This window comes from Gigantopelta aegis, chromosome 10 (genome assembly GCF_016097555.1).
Source record: "Gigantopelta aegis isolate Gae_Host chromosome 10, Gae_host_genome, whole genome shotgun sequence".
NCBI classification, from domain to species: domain Eukaryota; kingdom Metazoa; phylum Mollusca; class Gastropoda; order Neomphalida; family Peltospiridae; genus Gigantopelta; species Gigantopelta aegis.
Window position 1 is genome coordinate 55,039,377 of NC_054708.1, and position 23,657 is coordinate 55,063,033.

The following is a 23,657-nucleotide window of genomic DNA, read 5'->3' on the forward strand; positions in this document are numbered from 1 at the left end:
CGCTGTCGCCACTACATGGGCTACTCTTCCGATTAGCAGCAAGGGATCTTTTATTTGCGCTTCCCACAGGCAGGATAGCACAAACCATGGCCTTTGTTGAACCAGTTATGGATCAGTGCAAGTGGTTTACACCTACCCATTGAGCCTTGCGGAGCACTCACTCAGGGTTTGGAGTCGGTATCTGGATTAAAAATCCCATGCCTCGACTGGGATCCGAACCCAGTACCTACCAGCCTGTAGACCGATGGCCTGCCACGATGCCACCGAGGCCGGTAAATTGTGAAAAATGCCACAATTTAAAGGATAATCTATTTTATTTATTTTTTCTATCTGATCAGGTACATGTAAGTACATGTAGAATCTTAAAACAACATGCAACATCTAGATGTACTCATCATCTGTTACATTTCGCAATCACCTTCTCCAAAGTTAAATCATTTGGTGGTGGCGTGTTTATAAAACTAAGAATAAATGGCAAGAAAAACTTGTTTTTGTTTGATGCTGAGACACTGCTGATTAGATTAGATATGTTTTAAACGTGCTCACATACCTCTATGGTTTCGAGCACGCCTATCCCCAGTCCGGCCTCCGATATAATCAGTGGTCTGACTCGGGGCAGGAAAAACCTAACTATAATAAAATTTTGAAATTTTAAACTGGAGGCCAAAAAGAGTAAATATATTATGTCGACATTAATAATTTTGAATGCGTTCCCAAAAGAAATACAGAAATCCCTACTCTACACCTATATAATTATTTAAAATTAACGCAAATTTAGATGGGGAAGTCTAAAAGTAAAAATACAAAAATTATAATTTATTTAAAAAAAAAAAAAAAAAAAAATTATTTAGTCCCCAGAGGCAAGGGAAAGGGTAGAGGGGTAAGCCCGGCCCACAGAAAAGTTATATTAAATTTAATATTTATTTAAAATGATTACCAATCGTATTTCGGGCCTTGGTGTGACCAGGAGGAAGGGGGGGAGGGGGCGAGAAGGGGGGCCGGAACTTTCACAGAAACCTACGGCCAAACCGCCTACGCCCCATGGCCCCAAAAAACCTAACCACCAGCACAACAACCACACACCCCCCCCCCCCCCCACCCCACCCTGTCCAACCGCAGCTCGATCCAGTCATGGCAATCATTTGTAGAAGGTCGCTAGTAGAGTGACCTAAAGCTTTAGTAGAAGGTCACTAGGAAAGTGTCCCAACCCAGTTACCTGCCCTGTTGAATTATATAATTGTTCAATTAAAAATCTAAAACATAGTTAAAATAATGATAAAAAATATAAAACAGATTAAATGAGCGAGCATGCCAGTAACCTACATTATATTTTATTTTATTTTATTTTTAAAATAGATATTAAACAAATTAAAAAAGATGAACTATATACATGTATAAGGTGCAGTTTCCAGAACGGGGAGGGGATTACTGCCAGATAAGCCTCCTCCCATAATCCGAGCAACAATCACACATTCAATCATACAACATATATACATTACACAACAAAACAAGACAACAAAAATTAAAACTAATCGGCTAAAGATAAAACCCCGCCCAGCCCCCCCCCAGACAAAACGGGGGGCAAGGCGGAGAAACCCCAACCAATCTAATACATTACACAACAAAACAAAACAAAAATTAAAAGTAATTGGCTAAAAATAAAACCCCGCCCGGCCCCCCAAATAAAACGGGGGGGGGGGGGGGGGGGGGCAAGGCAGAGAAACCCCAACCAATTTAAATATTATTTAAAAAAAAGAAAAAAAAGAATATATATACATGTATATATATATATATATATATATATATATATATATATATATATATATATATATATATATATACACATATACACACATATATATATTTAACTGCACACCCACCCCCCACTAAAGTGTGTGTGGGGGGGGGGAGGCAACGGGCATTAAAATTTATTATATATTAAAAACTACAATAAACAAGTAGCCAAAAAGATTAGCCTATAGATACCCAGTGTTATCCCAAGTATAACCCTAGAATTTTACAACAAGAAGGTGAGAATTACCCCTAGCTTAATATTATAATGAGAACATAAGGTTAATTAATAATAAAAACAATTTTTTTTTTTTTTATTAAATTCCGGGGAGAGCGACTGGGGGGTAAGAAAGGAAAAATAAATATTAATTTTAATTTTATTTTAATAGTTTTAATTCATCCAGGTACCGGACTAAGCTAGATAGCACTCCCAAAACGCATACCCTAATGGACATTACGTGCATATAATAAGGGGGAGTCCCTGTCGGGGCCGGAGAAGCGACAGTCAAGTATTGACCCCGACCCCCGGGAACTTTCCAAATGCGATTCCAGGACCGCTGCTCGGTGCTGTTTACCTGCTTATGAGCCCGGCGCCCAGATGTAATTTAATAGAAACAAAACATTAGATAAAATATTACAAATAAATGATACATGGTAAATCAAATATTTAGATATTAACCTTTGTCTCCATCACATAGGCCATTACTAACCTATCTATAGTTAATTTATACTGTTTATTTGGATTTAATAAAAATTTTGGATTAAAAACAATATTATTTTTATGAAAAAAGTTTTTTAATTTAGTTCTGTTATTTGTATATTTATTGCAGAAGAATAAAAAATGATTTACATCTTCTGCCACATTACAATGGGTGCAGTTAGGACTGCTACTTTTTTTCATTTTAAATTTAGTTTGGTTTAAAGCGACAGAAACACCCATACGTAATCTAGTAATTATTTTAGTAGATTTAATATTAAATGATATAGGACCCTGTGAGGAGACAACAGGTTTAATATTAGCGTGCCATGCTCTCGTCCTATGGTTCCACTCTGTTTGCCATAGATGGTCAACGCATGGCACAATTATTGAATAAATTTCACTATAATTATACTTAATTTTAACCTTAACTTCCTCATCCAAAACGGCTCTTTTAGCACACTGATCAGCCATTTCATTGCCATGGATACCCACATGAGCGGGTACCCACTCAAAGACGACCTCCACCCCTGCCTGAACAATTTTATTGTAAAAGCTGATAATATTTTTAACAATTTCGGGCCTGACACTGTGGGAACCATCTATGGCATTAAGGGCACTCAAGCTGTCAGATAATATTATAAATTTATTTTGGTCGTCCAGTTTATTATGGTTATTTAAAATCCACACCAGGGCATATTGTATAGCCAACAGCTCCGTGGTGTAGACCGAAACATTATCAGTCAGTCTGGCTCTATAATAACTATATCCATTTAATTCCTTGACGGCAAAGGCCATACCAGTTCTTCCATTTATGGGGTTCTTGGAGCCGTCTGTATAAATTTGTAAATAATTTTTGTATCTTTCCCCCATAATAATTCTAAAAAGAGTATTTTTAAACACTGGTAGGTCTATCTGTGCTAATTCATTTTTAATAAAAAGATTTACCTTAGGGGGTATAAGAACCCATGGGGCTTTGAATCTAGCACTACAATCACTTATAGGTAGATTCGCCACCCCAAAATCATTAGCAAAACGTAATAGATAAGAATAAATGGATATATTGGAGTCCCTGACTGACTGAGTATGTAGGGAAGTAAGTTTATTAATTGGATTATCTCTAACCAAGTTTTCAGTTTTATATAAATGTTTTAGTCCCTGCTTTATTCTTCTAAGGGTAAGTGGTAGCACTCCAAGTTCAGCTAGGACACTATCATGGGGCGTGCAAACAGAAGCTCTAGTAATAGTACATAGTGCCCTGTTATACACGCTCTCAAGCCTCTTAAGCTGGGTGTCACTGGCACACCCAAAGGCCTGCGCACCATATTGAAGTCTTGAGATCATGAGCAGAGTTTTCCTATCATTGCCCCATGGGACAGCTGATAATACTTTTAATAAATTTATATAATATTTACAAATGCCAACTACATTGGCTATATGCTCGACAAAAGAGAGACGCTGGTCAAAGGTCACTCCCAAAAAGCGGACCGATTTGACTTGAGTAATTTCTTTACTATCATACATTAAATCTAGTTTTGGCATGGGCTGACCGATTCTGCCCAGAAAAGAAATAGAACAAGTTTTAGATTGGGAAATGGTAACCCCCCAGTCCTCAGACCAATTTTGTAAAACATTTAAATCCGACTGGAGGTCTGTTTTAACCAATTCAAAAGTATTCCCTACCCTCCAGAAGGCTGTATCGTCCGCGAACAGACCGATACTTAATTGAGAATTTTTAGATACATTGTCAGTGAGTGATTTTGCCAAATCATTAATAAAGATGTCGAATAACGTTGGAGCTATCACTGACCCCTGGGGGATGCCATTTTCCAGTTCCAAACAGGGTGAAGAATAACCTTTAAATATTACCGTAAAACTTCTATTATTTATAAATCGATCAATAAAATTAAACATAGATCCTCTTACACCCATTTTATATATTTTTTTGTAACAATCCGTGCCTCCAGACCATGTCGTATGCCTTTTCAATGTCCACGAAGACACCGGCCACCTTGTGTTTCCTCCTAAAGGCGTTTTTTTACCTCGGTCTATAAACGAACAAGATGGTCAGTGGTAGAGTGGTTTTTTCTAAACCCACTTTGAAACTCAGTAAATAATTTATTGAGCTCCAGGAAGTGGGTAAGGCGAATATTAACCATATACTCCATGGTCTTGCAGACACTGGATGTCAGTGAAATTGGACGGTAATTTTTTGGATCCGTAAGGTCCTTTCCCCTCTTTGGGAGAGCAAACACTTCTGCGTGCTTCCAATTGAGGGGGAGGTACCCTTGTTTCCAAATTAAATTAAACAACTCCAAGAAAAGTTCAAGTATATTGGTGGGCATATGTTTAAAAAATAAATAACTAAATTTATCTGGCCCTGGGGCTGAGCCTTTACGATGCTGAAAAGCTTTGAGCAATTCTTGGAGTGTAAATGGAGTGTCATAATCGTTCCCGCTTTCACGGAACTTGGAATTCAGGGGAATTTTATTATATTGTTCCATAAATATTTTACGTTTTTGAAATTTTTTAGAAAAATTAGCAGTTGCAGAATTTTGTTTAAAAATTGCTCCCAGAATATTTACTTTATCCTGATTTGTTGTATATATTTTACTATTTTTTAAAATATTAGAAAAACTGCCCGGTTTCCCCTGAATTCTTTTGATCCTAGACCAGACCTCCCCACCAGTCGTGCCTTCGCCAATAGAGCTGACAAATTTCTCCCATGAGGCCTTTTTTTCCTTAGCTATTGTATGGACAAGTTTATATTTAGCATTCTTAAATTTATTTATATTTTCCTCATTTTTATCTTTTTAAAGTTTATTTCTTAATTTATTTATTTCTTTTTTAAGTAAATTCAACTCATCGGTCCACCAAGGGACTGAGTTTATTCTACCTTTTTTTCCCTCTTACCGGTATAGTTTTTAAAGCAATATCAATTATAGTTTTAATTAATTTATCATTAAAAATATCAATATTAGTATTTATAATCTGCTCATGATTAATATCGGCACACATACTCTCAAAACATGGCCAATCAGCTTTACTAAAATTCCAATTATGTTTTTGTTTATTCGGTTCTTCCCAAAGACAGTTTTGATTAAAAACGGTTTTAACAGGGAGGTGGTCACTACCAAATTCATTGAGCACTTCCCACTCACACTTAGCTGCCATGCCCCTTGAAATAAGGGTGACGTCTAGACATGACCAAGTGTGATAAGCATCTGAGAGAAAAGTCGGGGTGCCATCATTTAAACAGACCAAATCATTACTATCCATTAAATTTTCAAGTATTTGGCCTGAAGCATTGGTAACTTTCGAGCCCCAAACAGAATTATGACTATTAAAATCACCTGTAATTATTACATCCAAATTACTGTTACCAATAATTTTTGAATAATCATTAACATTTATTTTAACATTACTGGCACCCGGATGTACATAAAAATTAAATATATTAAAATTATAATTAAGGCCATGTATAGACACGCCCAAAGATTCAATATTGGGATGAGTGGCAACATGTTAAAGTCTAGAGTGGGCGATGCCCTCCTTAATGAATGTAGCTATGCCCCCACACCCCCACCCCTAGAAGTGACCCCACTGTTGAAAAAGAGACCAGTATAGCCTGAAATTTTACAATCTAAAAATACTTTTGATTGCCTCTGTTTATTTGTTAAATTAGTGATCCAGGTCTCTTGAATGGTGATCACATCAAAATTATTATTATTATCAGTTAAATATATTTTTAATTCAGGCCCATGTGTGCGCAAACCTTTGGCGTTCCACTGTACCACTGTTAGACCTTTAATAACATTAGCATTATTCTTATTAAATTTACAGTTACTATTGTTATTATTAATATTATTATTACTATTTATCACTACTTTAGATCTTGTACCCATTATAGGGGACGAAACAATACTAAGTTAGAGTTAAATAAAATTATATGCAACCTAGTTAACTGTGTTGTTAATGTCTTGCAACAGGTCAACCAAGTTGCGTTCCCTAAACCATTTAATAGTTCTAGACTGGACCGACCCTATTTCTATTTTAACAGCTAAGTGCCTGTCAACAATTTGACATGCCACTTTAGTGGCTTCCTCAGTGTCAGCAATATTGTATTTGGAAGGGGGGGGGGGGGTAATTTTAAGTGCTCCATCCAAAATAAGGCCTGAAATTATTCTAACGAACTCGAGCTTACTAACCTGATTATCTACGTTACCATTATAGATTGATCCCCCCTGAGTTCTAATGGGTCTTTCCTGGGTCAGTGGTCTGGGTGGGGGGGGGGCACGATTTACCAATGGGGAAAAGAGCGAACAGAGGCGGGGGGTGCAGCTGGAACTCCCACGTCTCCACCATGATGGCGATCTCTTATCTTGGAGTCCGCCAACACCCTGATAGCTTTTATGTGCTCCGGGCATTCCTTAGAATGAGTGCAATGAGTGCAATGAAGGACTGTCCCCCGACAGTTCGTTCCACAGAAGATTTCTCTTGTGCACGGACTGTGGTGCAGGGGGTACCTCTTTGGGGCACAAATTGGCTAGAGTAAAATTCGGTGTCCGTAAAATTCCCACACCGTTTTTGAAGCATATAGTTGATCATCACTTTATTTATTTGCATTACCATAGTTTCCCTAGTGCTGGGGATCTGCACCTCTTAATTCACAGAGTGACCCCACCTCTGACAGTTTTGCACATTTAAATGGTTTATCCAAATAATTATGCATATGAAATCCTATGCCATTAATTAAAATAATATCCACTTCAGTAGGGCGGGACAGGAGGATATCAATATAGCCATTATGCCAAACAGTGATATTGGCTATTTGCAAATCACTGTTTGCCTTCCTGGCCCTAATGAGAATATCAATCCCCTTGGCCCCCACTAAATTGGTTTTGGCTATACGCCGCAACCCAAGATTTGGGGGTACTGCAGCCCACTGCCTGCCAGTTGCCCCCACCCCTCCTCCCCTGTTAACTGCCTGAAAGGGGGTCTGATTAGAATTAGAGGCGGGGACAGACTGCATTGGAGCAGCACTCCCCCCCTTCTCTAGCCGGTGTAACCTGTTTATAAAAGGGGGCGGTACCCTCCTGAATCCGCCCTGGGTTGGATGATAAGGGGGGGAAATGTTCAAAGTCCATCTCAACCTCCGTGCCAATTAGAGGGAGGCTTCTATTATGTTTAGTAGACGGGAGTTGAACTTTATTTTTTATCTTGGGGCGTTTAATTTTGGGCACCAATTCGATGTCCTTCTTTAAAAAATCTGAGTTTTGAGGTGAGCCCCCCGAACCAGACCGTGGCGAACATGAATTTTTTCTTTTATTCTTTTTTTTGTCCAAAACCTTGGTAAAGCCGTCTACGAGTTTTCCTTGGGGCTCCAACTGATATACTTCCTCTTGCCAGAAGCCTAAGACAGCTGTTGGAGCACCAATGTTTGGCACGGAGACAGCCGGTTTGTTTACATTAGCAAACCCACCGGCGATCTCCGAAGTACGAGTCCGGTTACCGAATGAATTGTTGCTGACCAGCCTGTGGAGCCGTTCGCTCTCCCCGACAGACTGACCAGGGCCGGTGCCAGCGCCGCCGGCGAGAGCCCGACCGGACCTATCACCGGCATCCGCCCGCACTCCAGCTCTGGGTTCTGTTTCACACTTCTGCAGTACAACAGCAACCGTGTCGGTGCACCCGGGGAACGGTCTAATATGAAAGAGAGGGCCAAGGGCAGCAAAAGGGGCGTCCACAAGGCTTTTAATGAATGTTTGGCCATCTGTTAATCTAGTAAAGAAAAAAATAGTATCTTTAATGTTTTGATGGGTTGTATTTTGCATGGCAGCTATGGAATGCTGTAAAAACAGCAGTCCATAGACCGTGGGATCTAGACTTCCAAAAAGTACCCTCCTCAATCCTACAATGTACTTTTTTGTTATTGCTTTAATTTTTTTAACGCGGATTGGGAGGGAGGACCGTTCCTCTAGTGGACCGAACTGGTTGCTGGTGGGGATGTTAGAAACTATCTCACCTGTGCTGGACTCTAGATCGGTTTCCTCAACAACAAGAGAAGTATCCGGTTTTCTCTTTCTATTTTCTTTGCTGGGGGGTGGGGCCTGGGGGGGTAGAGATGTTCATAAATCCTGACTGTGTTCTAGTCTTCATGCTGTCGTTGTTACTTACCTGTTGAAGACTATCTCTGGCTCTTTTCAGATGAGGGGGTGGGGTGGGTGGGGGGAGGGGGATCTGGGGGATTTTAACAAAGACTTACCATCAGACAGGGTGGGGGACTCCGATCGAGGAGTACCCCCCCCCCCCCCCCCCCCCCCCCCCCCCCCCCCCCCCCCCCCCCCCCGACTGACTCAATTCAATTTTAGTTCTTTTAAATTGGGAGTGCGGTGTAACGATGATGGAGGAGTTAAGCCCTCCCCCAACCTCGGAACTGGATTCTGGATCCAAACTGTCTTTCTCCAGTGCAGTGTACAGACCCCCCCCCCCCCCCTCCCCGAGGTGTCAGACGGCAATTCTGAAATACCGCTGACATCCAAGGAGAGGTCCGACTTGGAGATACGGTTGGGATGATATTTCCCCCCCCCCCCCCCCCCCCCCCCCGGGATGGTTGGCCACACTATACTTAATAATAGGTGCATCCCGGGGGTGTGTATCAATTTTAGATTTCTTTTTTTTGCCGGAGTCGACGAGCTGGGTGGAAACCATGCAACGTTTGTATGATCCCACTCACCTCCCTCCCCATTTCTAATGGAGCGATCGGCAATGGCGGAATTTACCGACTGTACGCCAGCTGTTATTTTTGACAAACTCTCGTTGAGCCGGTCAAATGCCCGGTCAACGGAGTTCTTTGGCTGAGACATTTTATACACAATTAATATTGATATAAGCTAATAAAATAAAGTAATTAGGGGGTCAATATTCGGTGAAAACAACGGTATCTGGCAATACACGTGCTATCACGGAATATTGAGCACCTTGGCTACACGAGGTAAACAAACAATACAAAACAGAACGAAATAGCGAAATACAACAATTTAGACAAGGACGAAGACAAATAACAGCTAACAACTTACACACAACATTTGTACTAAGCTCGGATATATATTTATAAACAAATAAATAAATGTAGTTTAAATTAGGATGGCGACAAATTAAATTTATTTTCTTCAAGCTCCAAAAAATGTCAACCGTCCTCTTTCCGGAAACTGCCCTCTGGACACTGCTGAGAATCAGCATTGTAATGTCCACATGTCCAAATATGGCTATCACATCGTGACATGTTAGTGGGATAATCAGCATTGTAATGTCTACATGTCCAAATATGGCTATCACATCGTGACATGTTAGTGTGATAATCAGCATTGTAATGTCCACATGTCCAAATATGGCTATCACATCGTGACATGTTAGTGTGATAATCAGCATTGTAATGTCCACATGCCCAAATATGGCTATCACATTGTGACATGTTAGTGCGATAATCAGCATTGTAATGTTTACATGTCCAAATATGGCTATCACACCGTGACATGTGCGATAATCAGCATTGTAATGTCCACATGTCCAAATATGGCTATCACATCGTGACATGTTAGTGTGATAATCAGCATTGTAATGCCCACATGTCCAAATATGGCTATCACATCGTGACATGTTAGTGTCATAATCAGCATTGTCATGTCCTCATGTCCAAATATGGCTAACACATCGTGACATGTTAGTGTCATAATCAGCATTGTAATGTCCACATGTCCAAATATGGCTATCACATTGTGACATGTTAGTGCGATAATCAGCATTGTAATGTCCACATGTCCAAATATGGCTATCACAGCTTGACATGTTAGTGTGATAATCAGCATTGTAATGTCCACATGTCCAAATATGATTAATTATCACAGGGCTGTACTTAGTCTGCTATCTAGAAGAAGGTAACAGTAAATCAAGCATCAGGGCATAGTTACCTACAATGTACATGCACGTATTCTTCAGTTAGATAAACAGGGTACTTTTTGTTATTTTCGGCAGGGGCAACTGCCTCCTGACCATCACCACCACCCCTTCACCATGCATGTACAACCTTATATCAGACGTGTTGTGAGCACGTAGCCAAACCACCAGACAGGAATATGAATCCAGCCATGGCCAGCCAGTGCACCATTACTGGTACATCAAAGGCAATGGTATGTGCTATCCTGTCTATGGGATGGTGCATATAAAAGATCCGTTGCTGCTAATCGAAAAGAGTAGCCCATGAAGTGGCGACAGCGGGTTTCCTCTTTCAATATCTGTGTGGTCCTTAACCATATGTCTGATGCCATATAACTGTAAATAAAATGTGTTGAGTGCATTGTTAAATAAAACATTTCCTTCCTTCCAGCCATGGCCATGTGTTATATTATCTACTAATTTGCATCTTCCATTAAGTGAAGCACGCATACAATTAACTTAATTAATTGCATCTTTGATACACATCTGCTTTAACATGTATTATTAATTTAATAAATTAGCTGAATATATGAATATAAAGCATTGGAAAACCAATAATGATCCAAGACGGAGGCTTTTATTTAACACTTGTGAATCACATGCCAGATAGATTTATGCTATAAACACAAAATTAATGCTTAGTCATACTGTTTTTTGTACACAATTCATAGTAAAAATTTGTATTCAGCTCCCCAAAAATGCAAAAAAAAAGAAGATATATAAAGTTGCCTTTTAGCACTGAATATAATATGAATGTGTGTGTGTGTGTGTCTGTCTGTCTGTCTGTCTGTCTGTGTGTGTGTGTGTGTGTGTGTGTGTCTGCTGCAAAAATCCTTTTAAAAATCACAGATATATCAAAAGTAAATCCTGGATCTTGTTAACCAACCACCTCTGTTTCAGCTGGACAGGGGTAGACTAAGTTTAACAGGGAATCTATGAATTAAAAAAGAGCAAACTGTATTTAGCTGTTTATGATTGCAAAAATAATATGTATACTATATTCAGTGATATTCAAATGATTTGTTAAATACATTTAAAAAAATGCATATGTTCATCCACATAAATGATGTTAAAATATTTTCTTTATACTACAGCATATGATAAAACTTAACACAAACATTTATACCATCGGGCATCTTTCTGTTTCTTTAGATTAAGGTTAAATTGAGAGACACAATGAAGTGTTAAATTAGACATTCAGCAATGTTGAAATGAACACACTGATTGTGAAAAACTTTTAGGAATTAAAGTTGATAATAATTTAAAATGGACAAATCAGGTTAAACATGTGTGTTCCCTGATCTCTAAAAGTCTGTATCTGTTATCAAAAATCATTAGGTATTTAAATTTAGATGCAAGAAAACTTTTCTACAATGGGTATATTTCACCACTCATCGATTACTGCTGTGTAATTTGGGGAAACTGTAATCAGGATGGATCAGAACTTTGACTAAAACTGCAAAAGAGAGCTGCTAGGATGATATTAGATGTAGATCCTATTACTCCATCTGCCCCACTATTTAAACAGTTAAAATGGATGACAATGGAAACATGAATCCACTATCACAAATGTTTACAAATTTATAAATGTCTATACAATGAAGCCCCAAACTATCTTTCAAACTTATTAATATATGTTGGAGAAAACAATCCCTACAACCTTCGAAATGTAGAGGATAGAAATCTATTAATTCCAAAACCTAAAATGTCTTTATTTAAACATGCTTTCAGTTACTCTGGACCAGTACTTTGGAATAAATTGCCTAAAGCTATCCGATCATCGCCAAATACTGCTGTTTTTAAATATAGACTCAAGAAATATTTTCTAAAATAACATCATTTGTACATATGTTTATTGCCATATATGTATTTTCTATTTGTTCATAAATGTATGCATTGTAATTCTGTATTGTTTGTACCTGAGGGCCTCAGGGAAGATTAGCTTTTGCTAACTGTGTTACCCTCACTAAATAAAGAATTTATTATATTATTATTATTATTATTATTTTGAGAATGCTAAAAGTAAAAATCCTTTATCAAATGTTGAAATGTCCTTCAGTGTAGTACATTGAAACAGAAGTGGTAAGTTGGTCATTAAAAAAGTTTGAAATGATCTTTTGTGACATACTATCGTATTTTTGTGCTGGGGTGTCATTAAACATTCATTCATTCATCTAGTATGTAGAATTTGTATTTCTGTTTTTTTTTAGTCCAACAGGAGGTTTCATCTCCATCCTTCTGTCTGTCTATTTGGCTTTCTGTCTGTCTGTCCATCTGTCTGTATATAATTTTCCAAGCTTTTGTTTTTCACAATGCCTAAAGATACTGTGCTGAAATTTGTGTGTATAACTTTATCGTGTATTATTTATAGATCAAGTTTGATTTCTAGGGCTATTTACCTATTTTTGACAGAGTTATTGCCAATGAACTTAGGAAATACAAACATTTGTTGGGCTCGGTAGGGGACATGTATTGCTTTAGCAGTACTCTCGGAATGCTTTAGGTTTTTTTCTTCTTTTTTCTTTTTTTTTGTTGGGGGGAAGAGTGTCCTTTAGTACAGACTGAAACAGAGGTAGTAATTAAACATTCAAGAATGTTGAATACTTTTATAATATTAACAAATACTGAAATGTTCTCTAGTGCACACTGAGACGGAAGTGCAACTGAAATAATTTGCCCATTTAATTTGATCAATCAGTATCAATTATTTTTTTCATTTAAAAAGAAAAAACAAACACAACTCTTATTAAAATTTTGTCTATAGATGGGATGGGATGGGATGGGAACTCTATTTACGTGCCCATATCCACAGAGGTTCAGGCACGCCCACCTCGGATTTAGCCTCTGACTTCGCCAGTGACCAGTTCCGGGGCAGAAGTGTGTCTATAGATGTTAAGTATAACTATTGTTTTTGTTTTTATAGATTTGTCAGGCAGTGGCCCCTAAATGTCCTTTGACCTGCACCAGAACTTACTTCTTTACTCCAGCATATAACCCATTCCAGGGTAAGTAGATTTACTGTCACTACATGTATTATCACTGTCAAAACCCCCCAAACATTGCTTAAAATATTTGTTTTGTGATACAAAATACAGACATCTGGTAGCTGGGACACTTAAAGCAAGTGCATACATTCAGTATTTGCGTGATGTTTTTGTTTTTTATGTAGATATTAACCCAGCAGACATCCTTGCCAGGCATCTAGTCATCCATCACATTTTATTTAGACCAAAATAAAAAGATACTTTGTTTTTATTCAGTTGACTCACAAAAGAGTTTAGCTGAATTTGTAGTTTTTTTGTGGTCTTTGATATCTTGTTTTGTTTTGATATCCTTTTTTATGTAGTTTAAAAAACATGCTGTGCATCTCTAACAGGTTTGAAATATAAAATTTGCTTGAGGGAAACAAATATTAATTCTAATGTAAATAGAGAAAATGGAACCAAACCATAACATCATCCATTCATAATTAGATTACAAGCATGTCATAGTTTTTACATCTAGTTCTCTGTATACTGCCCTTAACATTCCATGTTTACCTTCTCTGCTTGAACACTCTTGTTTTACATCTGCTTCTGATGGAAGAGTAGTAGGTGCAATATTTAAGCTATATTCCAGATTTCAGGCTATAGATTTTCAATGCTGTCTTAGTGGTACAATATCATAAAACCTTAGGCTATGGACTCGGGACTTGAAACTCTGTTTAATTACATGCCCATGTACCCCAAAGGTTTCAGGCACGTCCATCGAAGGTCCGATTTCTGGCTTGGCCAGTGAACCGACCTGGGACAAACTTAGGCTGTGATGTCACTACAATATGCACAATATAGTGACATAGTGTACAATGATTTTATGATAGCTTCGAAAATATGGGCCCAGATTATTATTATAATTGTAGAATTGGTCAAAAGTCTGGAATGCATAAGAATTTCAATGGTGTTAATGCTTCTGGTGACTAATTCACAAAGCTCTTTTAGACTCTCTTTGCAAGTCTTTATGCATTGTATGACAAGTTACAGGCATTTAGTGAATTAAAACCCCATGACCCATATTTTTGAAGCAATCTTAGCGATATGAAAAACCATCGTAGACGATAACATCACTATGGCGTGTGCTGTAGTGATGTCATCGCCTATGATGGTTTTACAATTTTGTAGTGTTAAGAAGATTGCTTCAAATATATGGGTCCAGGGCCCCGTTCCACAAAGCGATTTTAGCCCTAAGATCACCTTAAGAGCATAGCTACCATATGCACTTAAGGTGATCTTAGGGCTACAATCGCTTCGTGGAACGGGGTCCAGGTCTGTAATTGTGGCTCTTATCTACTATTTACTTTTATCTACACCATCTCACCCTTCCATTAAAAGAGATGGTGTAATGGTTAAGCCAAGTGACTGGAAGCTGGTAAGTACCGGCTTCCACCTAGAATGAGTTTACTAAGGTTGACGACAGTCACTTTTCGCACCCTTGTTTTGGTTTCGTACACAATAAATAAAACATATCCAATCGTAATGTTTTTTACATACCGGGTAATATATTTGACAAAAGATACTTTTTATTTCTTTCATTTTTTAAAATTTAAACTTAATATTTTGTCCAGAGTTGTGAAAAATAAAAACATACCGACCTGTAAACAGTGTTGTCTGCTTGTTATAGAATTTTGACAGGGGTCACGGTTAGTAGACCAGTTTTTATTTTAATATGGCAAAGCATTGTAATAATATAGCTAATTTTGAATTTGAATGATGTCAGTATTTCAGTGACATCTCTTTGCATCTCCTTACAATCTCTATAAACAGAATACATGACGTTTCCGTTTTAAGAATGCTTAAAAAATTCACATGCAAAATTGCTATTGATTTTTTTTTTTTTAACATTACTAATGCACCTGAATGTATTTGAAGAAAATCTTGTGATTAAAAGTTTTTAACTTTTACGAAATATGGATTTCAAGTGAAATTACGGTAAGATATGTTATATTTATGTGTACGAAGCCAAAACAAGGGTGCGAAGAGTAACTGTCGTCAACCTTAGCTCAGTGGGTAGGCATAAGGCCACTACACCGACTTCTCTCTCACTAACCACTATGAACTAACCATTAATCCACTGTCCTGGACAGACAGCCCAAGAAGCTGATGTTTGTGCCCTGGGCCCTGTTCCATGAATCGATCTTATCCCTAAGATTACCGTAAGCGCATAGCTACCCTATGCACTTAAGTTGATCGTAGGGCTAAGATCGCTTCATGGAATGGGGCCCAGGACAGCATGTTTGAACTTTAATTGGATATAAGAACGAGAATTACTGTAAATGAATGAAATGAATTATGTTCACACAATTCTTGTTTCACTCGTGTCAAGTACATGTAGTTGTCAATATTTGCCTTGCATGCATGGTTCACTCTAATTGATTTTCATAGTCCTGTGTGACATTTTGGCTGTTGTTGCAGTGCTTTAAGGTGGATATATAAAAGTAATGTTTCGTCCTGTTGACTTTGTCTGACATTATTTCATTCCGCTGCGTTATTTCTCCATGGAATTTCTTAATCAGATTGGAACAGACAATTGACTAAAAATGGATTCTAAAACAATGTTTACATTGTGACAGATTGTGAAGAATGAGCATGTTGTTTTGTTGAACCTAAATGTGTTGACAATTAATTGTCTGCCTCTTTCAAAGTCATTTGATTGATCTACATTATGTACGTACACTGGGGAAATAAAGAGATTAATTGCCTACAACCATATGGGTTCTCTGGAAGTAATGGAAATATTCCTTTTCAAACTGGTAATTTAAAACAGTTTCTGCATAGTATGTCTGTTGTATGTATTCTAAATCAAAGTGGTAAATAAAGGTTAGGCAATTCAAATTTTAATTTATTAGGTATTCTTAATGCATCAAGCAGAGCCTCACATTTGTATCATGCAGACAAGACATGTTGCTACAACTTTGTGTAACCTTTTGGCATTTGTCTGTATTTTATAATGGTAGCACTGAGATTCTTTAAAAGGCAAGAAATTTTGAGCAGCATCTTAGAATATTGATTGATCAGTGGTTACGTGTTTCACAGCTCTTTACACTGTGGTTTATTTTAACTTTTGAATTTTTATATTGCTGTCGATCATCAATTGATTAATGTATTTACCGTTGCTATAAAAGCCAATAGCCAAATTGAATGTATTTTGTTGTGCTGGGGGTGTTGTTAAACATCCATTTATTTGTTCATTCTTCATTCATTCTTATTCATTTTGGTTACATGTTTAATGTGGAAATTATGATACATAGTCTAGATATTGGTCCTGCCATACAGGTTTAGTAGTCACAGACAAAACCACATATATCATATGCCTTTAATAATAATATACCAGTATTTAAGTACTGGTTGGAACAAAAATCAAACATAACAAACTTTGATATACCAGTTAGTCTTTAAGCACTGGTTGGAACAAAAAGCACAAATACCACATCTTTTGATATATGCCACATCTTTTGATATATGCCAGTCTTTAAATACTGATTGGAACAAAACCACATATCTTTTGAAATATGCCATTCTTTAAATACTGGTTGGAACAAAAAGCACACATACATGTGTACCACAGCCATTTGATATAGTAGTCTCTAGGTACTGGTTCAAACAAAAATCACACATGCAATAGCCTTTGATATACATGGATACATATACAAATATTTAAGTACTGGTTGGAACAAAACCACTCATACCACAGCCTTTGATATACCAGTCTTTAAGTAACGGTTGGAATGGGGAAAACACAGTTGGTTCACTGATGGGGGAGGATGGGGGTTGATCCTGCCATCCACTACACCTCATGTGAGCACTTGAACTGCATCCTGTTCCCAGAGCTTTAAAAGACATGCACTTATTTTGATTTGATTTAATGAGACAGCATCTAGTATGATGGATGAGATGCTCTAATAAAACACCCTATCCTGATGATGCAAGCTTCTATGGTAATGCTTGGTTAGTGCACACATTGTGGACTTGCCACTTGGCAGTGATGTACACCTATTTATATACCATAAATCCATATTTGTCTTTTTAAAAATTGTACAACAGGTTTACATGGTAATGGCGGATACAAAATAAATAATATAAACATCAAAATTAATGTTCAAATTATAATTATATGTCGAATCGTATGCAGTATTTATTATACAGTTTTAGGGGGTGGGACATAGCCCAGTTGTAAAACACTCACTTGATACGTGGTCGGTCTGGGATCGATCCCCATCTCGCTCCAGTCAGTGCACCACGACTGGTAATCAAAGGTTATGGTATGTGTAATCCTGTGTTGGGATGGTGCATATAAAAGATCCATTGCTATTAATGGAAAAATGTAGTGGGTTTCCTCTCTAAGACTATATGTCAAAATTACCAAATGTTTGACATCAAAGGCTGTGGTATGTGCAATCCTGTTTTGGGATGGTGCATATAAAAGATCCCTTGCTATTAATGGAAAAATTTAGTAGTCAATGATTCATAAATCAATGTGCTCTAGTGGTGTCGTTAAACAAAACAAACTTTTATGATACAGTGTTATAATTAATATTATACAGCTTCTTCTGTTGGTCACCAGTTTAGTAGAAAATCAGAACTGGTTTGGGGTTAAGACACTGATACATGCAATAACCGTGAATCAATATATTATAGTCTTTGATGTTTCACATTTTACCAGTGATGCAGAATGTAATCGTGTGATCTACAGTATTGACAGTATCGATGTGATCGGCCTGTAGCAGAATGTGCAAAAACAGCGTCGTGGTCATAATAATGAAAATAGCCTCCATTGCTTCTGTTCAACTAACTAAGTCAGCAGTGGCTTGGTTGACCAGTATGTGTGTTTGCCGTATCGGTTTCTAAAACAGCCAATATTGACACGAAATTACTTGGACATGTCTGGTGGACATTATCAGGTGATCAATACATAGTTGCTAATACATTTTGAGACTTGCTCACCCTTGCTGATTTTATAATAGCTGTGCGATCACTGGGGATTGCTTGTCATATTGCAGCAAGTGAAGTGAACATACCATAACATAGAGCGGGATGTAGCCCAGTGATAAAATGCTTGCCTTGTGCACGGTCGATCTAGGATCGATTCCTGTCGGCCCATTGGGCTATTTCTTGCTCTAGTCAGTGCACCACGGCTGGTATGTGCTATCCTGTCTGTGGGATGGTGCATATAAAAGATCCTTTGCTACAAATTGAAAAATGTAGTGGGTTTTCTTTCTAAGACTATATGTAAAAATTACCAAATGTTTGACATTCAGTAGTTGATGATTAATAAATCAATGTGCTCTAGTGGTGTCATCAAAGAAAAACAAAACTTCTTCTTTAAGAGGGCGTAGAGACATAGCCAAGTGGTAAAGCCCTCACTTGATGCATGCTCAGTTTGGGATCAATCACTCTCAGTGGGCCCATTGGGCTATTTCTCACTCCAGCCAGCGCACCACGACTGGTACATCAAAGAAAAGCAAAACTACTTCTTTAAGAGGGCGTAGAGACGTAGCCAAGTGGTAAAGCGCTCACTTGATGCATGCTCAGTTTGGGATCAATCACTCTCAGTGGGCCCATTGGGCTATTTCTCACTCCAGCCAGCGCACCACGACTGGTACATCAAAGAAAAACAAAACTTCTTCTTTAAGAGGGCGTAGAGACGTAGCCAAGTGGTAAAGCCCTCACTTGATGCATGCTCAGTTTGGGATCAATCACTGTCAGTGGGCCCATTGGGCTATTTCTCACTCCAGCCAGCGCACCACGGCTGGTACATCAAAGAAAAGCAAAACTACTTCTTTAAGAGGGCGTAGAGACGTAGCCAAGTGGTAAAGCGCTCACTTGATGCATGCTCAGTTTGGGATCAATCACTCTCAGTGGGCCCATTGGGCTATTTCTCACTCCAGCCAGCGCACCACGACTGGTACATCAAAGAAAAACAAAACTTCTTCTTTAAGAGGGCATAGAGACGTAGCCAAGTGGTAAAGCGCTCACTTGATGCATGCTCAGTTTGGGATCAATCACTGTCAGTGGGCCCATTGGGCTATTTCTCACTCCAGCCAGCGCACCACGACTGGTACATCAAAGAAAAGCAAAACTACTTCTTTAAGAGGGCGTAGAGACGTAGCCAAGTGGTAAAGCGCTCACTTGATGCATGCTCAGTTTGGGATCAATCACTCTCAGTGGGCCCATTGGGCTATTTCTCACTCCAGCCAGCGCACCACGACTGGTACATCAAAGAAAAACAAAACTTCTTCTTTAAGAGGGCGTAGAGACGTAGCCAAGTGGTAAAGCGCTCACTTGATGCATGCTCAGTTTGGGATCAATCACTGTCAGTGGGCCCATTGGGCTATTTCTCACTCCAGCCAGCGCACCACGACTGGTACATCAAAGAAAAACAAAACTTCTTCTTTAAGAGGGCATAGAGACGTAGCCAAGTGGTAAAGCGCTCACTTGATGCATGCTCAGTTTGGGATCAATCACTGTCAGTGGGCCCATTGGGCTATTTCTCACTCCAGCCAGTGCACCACGGCTGGTACATCAAAGAAAAACAAAACGTCTTCTTTAAGAGGGCATAGAGACGTAGCCAAGTGGTAAAGCGCTCACTTGATGCATGCTCAGTTTGGGATCAATCACTCTCAGTGGGCCCATTGGGCTGTTTCTCACTCCAGCCAGTGCACTACGACTGGTACATCCAAAAAAAAAAAAACTTCTTCTTTAAGAGGGCGTAGAGACGTAGCCAAGTGGTAAAGCCCTCACTTGATGCATGCTTAGTTTGGGATCAATCACTCTCAGTGGGTCCATTGGGCTATTTCTCACTCCAGCCAGTGCACCACGACTGGTACATCAAAGGACATAGTATGTGCTATCTTGTCTATGGGATGGTGCATATAAAAGATCCCTTGCTGCTAATCGAAAAGAGTAGCCCATGAAGTGGCGACACCAGGTTTCCTCCCTCAATATCTGTGTGGTCCTTAACCATATATCCGACGCCATATAACTGAAAATAAAATGTGTTGAGTGCGTCGTTAAATAAAACATTTCCTTCCTTCTTCTACTTCAGTATCATAGCAAAAACATAGCATTTTTTAAATTTTGGTACTGAATACAAATGCATAGCACTTTAATGATGTATTAGAGCAATAACTGATGTACATTTAAATTATTACAGTAGAGTTGTTAACAATTTTCCACATTTTTTGAAAAACACCTAACTCATGTACACCATCTTTTGCTAGCCTCTTTCCTGTTTTAAAATATATAGATAAAAATATTTTGATTTTACAAGAGATTTTTTCTTTGACTTGTTTTTATTTTTTTTATTATTTTTTTTTTTTAAAGCATATGTTTATACTGGTATTAATGCCCACCCCACCTGACCCCCTTCCCTCAGGATCATACAGTTTATAAGCTCATGGAAATATTGTTAATCTGAATGGCCCCTTAGGCTTCCTGTATATTTTACCTTTAATAATATTACACTGACTACCTCTCATTGGTCATCAGTATTTACACCAGTCATGCAGAGTGACCACCGGGAATTATACTAAGTGCCGGCTAGCATCTGGTAATATCGAATGAGGCTTTGGGACTGTCGGCTCAACTCATCTTTCAGTTTTCGTAGTAATTCTTTAAGATCTGTCTTATTAATGGTTATTTGTATTAACACAATTATATACAGGATAATAAATGAGTTACCAGTTATTATCCTATTTGTGTCCCGAATGAAATAATTTTCACTTGACACAAGCTTATCGAGTGACAACCATTCATGAACACAGTTTCCAATGAAGTTAGACTGTTTTGTGACACATATCTGCAGTGGTTTAAGCTGTTCTTGTAAACATGCATTATGTAAGCCTTTTACTTTTAATGCATTCAGTGGTGGTTTTGGTGGTCTTGTGATGAAATAAGTGAATTTTTCAGAAGCTATAGAAATCACTGGAGTACTGTATTTCCTGTTTTCAACAGTTCCCTTAAAACACTTTAATATTGATGCTTTGGGAAAGTAAAAGATGGTTATGGAGAAGTGAACTCATTGCAGGCTTCCAAAGTATCTATTGTGATAATGAAAATCTTCTTTTCCAGTATGCTGAATCTACTGAATACAGCTGAAATATATTATGGTCTTGTTAATTAACATGTACATGCATTATTAAGTTTTAGGGGGCAGGGCCCGTGCTTATAAAACTTAAAGTCTAGACTTTAATAAAGTCCAGACTTTAACGTAATGCTGTTTGAATGGCGTTGCCATGACGTTAAAGTCTGGACTTTATTAAAGTCTAGACTTTAAGGTTTATAAGCACGGGGCCAGGATGTAGCACAGTGGTAAAGCACTTGCCTGATGCATGGTTGGCCAGGAATCGATCCCCATCGGTGGCCCATTGAACTATTTCTCATTCCAGTCAGTGCACCACGACTGGTATATCAAAGGTTGTGGTATGTGCTATCCTGTCTGTAGCATGGTGCATATAAAAGATCCCTTGTTACTAATTGAAAAATGTAGTGGGTTTCCTCTGTAAGACTGTATATAAAAGATACCAAATCTTTGACATCCAATAGCCAATGATTAATAAATCAATGTGCTCTATTGGTGTTGTTCAACAAAACAAACTTTTTTAAATTAAGTTTTAATGTACAAAAATAATAGTCGCTTGGAAATAGAAATTTGTTGATTAAAGGATTCATTTTAGCAACAAAATTGAACATTATTTGTTCAGTTCATATGAATTTTAAAAAAAAGACCTTTCAATGATGTAAGAATATCCTATTTTCCCCAAAATATTTTGAGCATTCAGAGTGTTTATGCTTGAGATATGATATATAACCTGTAAGGACCTCCAGTAATTGATTAAACACAAAATAGTATTGGTAGAAATAGCTGTTACTATATACAGTATTGGGGGAAAAAAGCTTACAGAGAAACAAACCACAAAATATCGATAAAATAGTAAACTGTAGTAAATGGCCATCAGTAATGACTGATTCTGGCAACAAAAGTGGTTTCTTCTAATGGCAACAGTTCAGAAATCCAGTAGTAAATTAAATTTTTGTGCTGTTGCCAAAGTGAACAAGTGGAGTGTAGAGATCACACTCGTTTTTGTCAGTGATGCCATGGATGGCTTTTTCATTCATCTGATTTCAATTTGTGGTGTATCTCGGGGCCTGGTTAATTCTTAGATTTCTCTAGCCCTTGGCAGACTCTCCTGTCTTGGAAAGGCTTATTGATTTAATTAGTGCTTTGTAACTGTGGCAGTATTCCCCCATGCCCATTAATTACCTTAGCATTGTAGTATTTTCACCGGAGAAATGTTTATAACTTGTTATAATTGTACAACTACATTTGTCTTCAGAGTGTAACAAGCCACATATGTAAAATTTAACGTTTTCAAGTTTTCTTTAATCAAATAATAGTGGAGGTTTTTAATTGTATACGTTGAATTATTGAATCTCAGGAACAGATGCAGGATATTTTTAGGGAGGGGTGTAACTTCAGTAAAAAAAAAAAACAACCTAGGAACCCTTGAAATGCAGATCATCTTGTGATGGTAATTTAATACAAATAATAAAGGAAAAATCTGATAAAGAAATAAAATGCCATTGCCAATCAGTTTTGCAGCAGCTTTTTGTGGTGGCACTGCTAATTGTCATGACAGGGAATGTTCAATATGGTGTTGCAATTCACTAAGCAAGTTTCAGAGATCGCTACACAATTTTAAAACATTAAACAGTAGTTGCTAATCATTTTTTAATTGACTAGAAATATCGCTAATCAAGATTGTGATAACAAAATGCTCAAGGGTTGTATTCCAAAGAACACTGATATGCATTACATATAGGCAAATTTTATTATCTCAGAAACATCTTTACTAAAAATAACTGTATTTATCCATTAAAAACTGGATTTTCAAGGTATACTTTAAAAATTTGGGAAAGGATGGGCAATCCCAGCACTCCTCCCCTCCCTGTACCCCCTTCCCCCCACCATTTAGATGGATCCACACAGGCGCTTAGTTGATTTACTGTCAGTGATTCTTGAGCAGTAGATATATCTCTATTTTCAGCAGTGTTAATAGACCCACCCTACATCTATAGTGGAAATAATTTTAACGTTTCACAGAACTTTACGTAGATGTAGCCCCACCCATTAACTCATATTG

The 23,657-nt window shown here is 38.0% G+C and overlaps 1 protein-coding gene across 1 annotated transcript in view; it reads left to right on the forward strand.

Moving 5' to 3' along the window:
* The window catches only part of LOC121382937 (uncharacterized protein C20orf194-like), a 113,434-nt gene that overhangs the window by 29,176 nt on the left and 60,601 nt on the right, over positions 1 to 23,657 (forward strand). Inside the window, exon 14 of the mRNA XM_041512622.1 lies at positions 13,407 to 13,488. Within this exon, the coding sequence (XP_041368556.1) occupies positions 13,407 to 13,488 (82 nt within the window). The remainder of the gene's footprint in view (positions 1 to 13,406; positions 13,489 to 23,657) is intronic.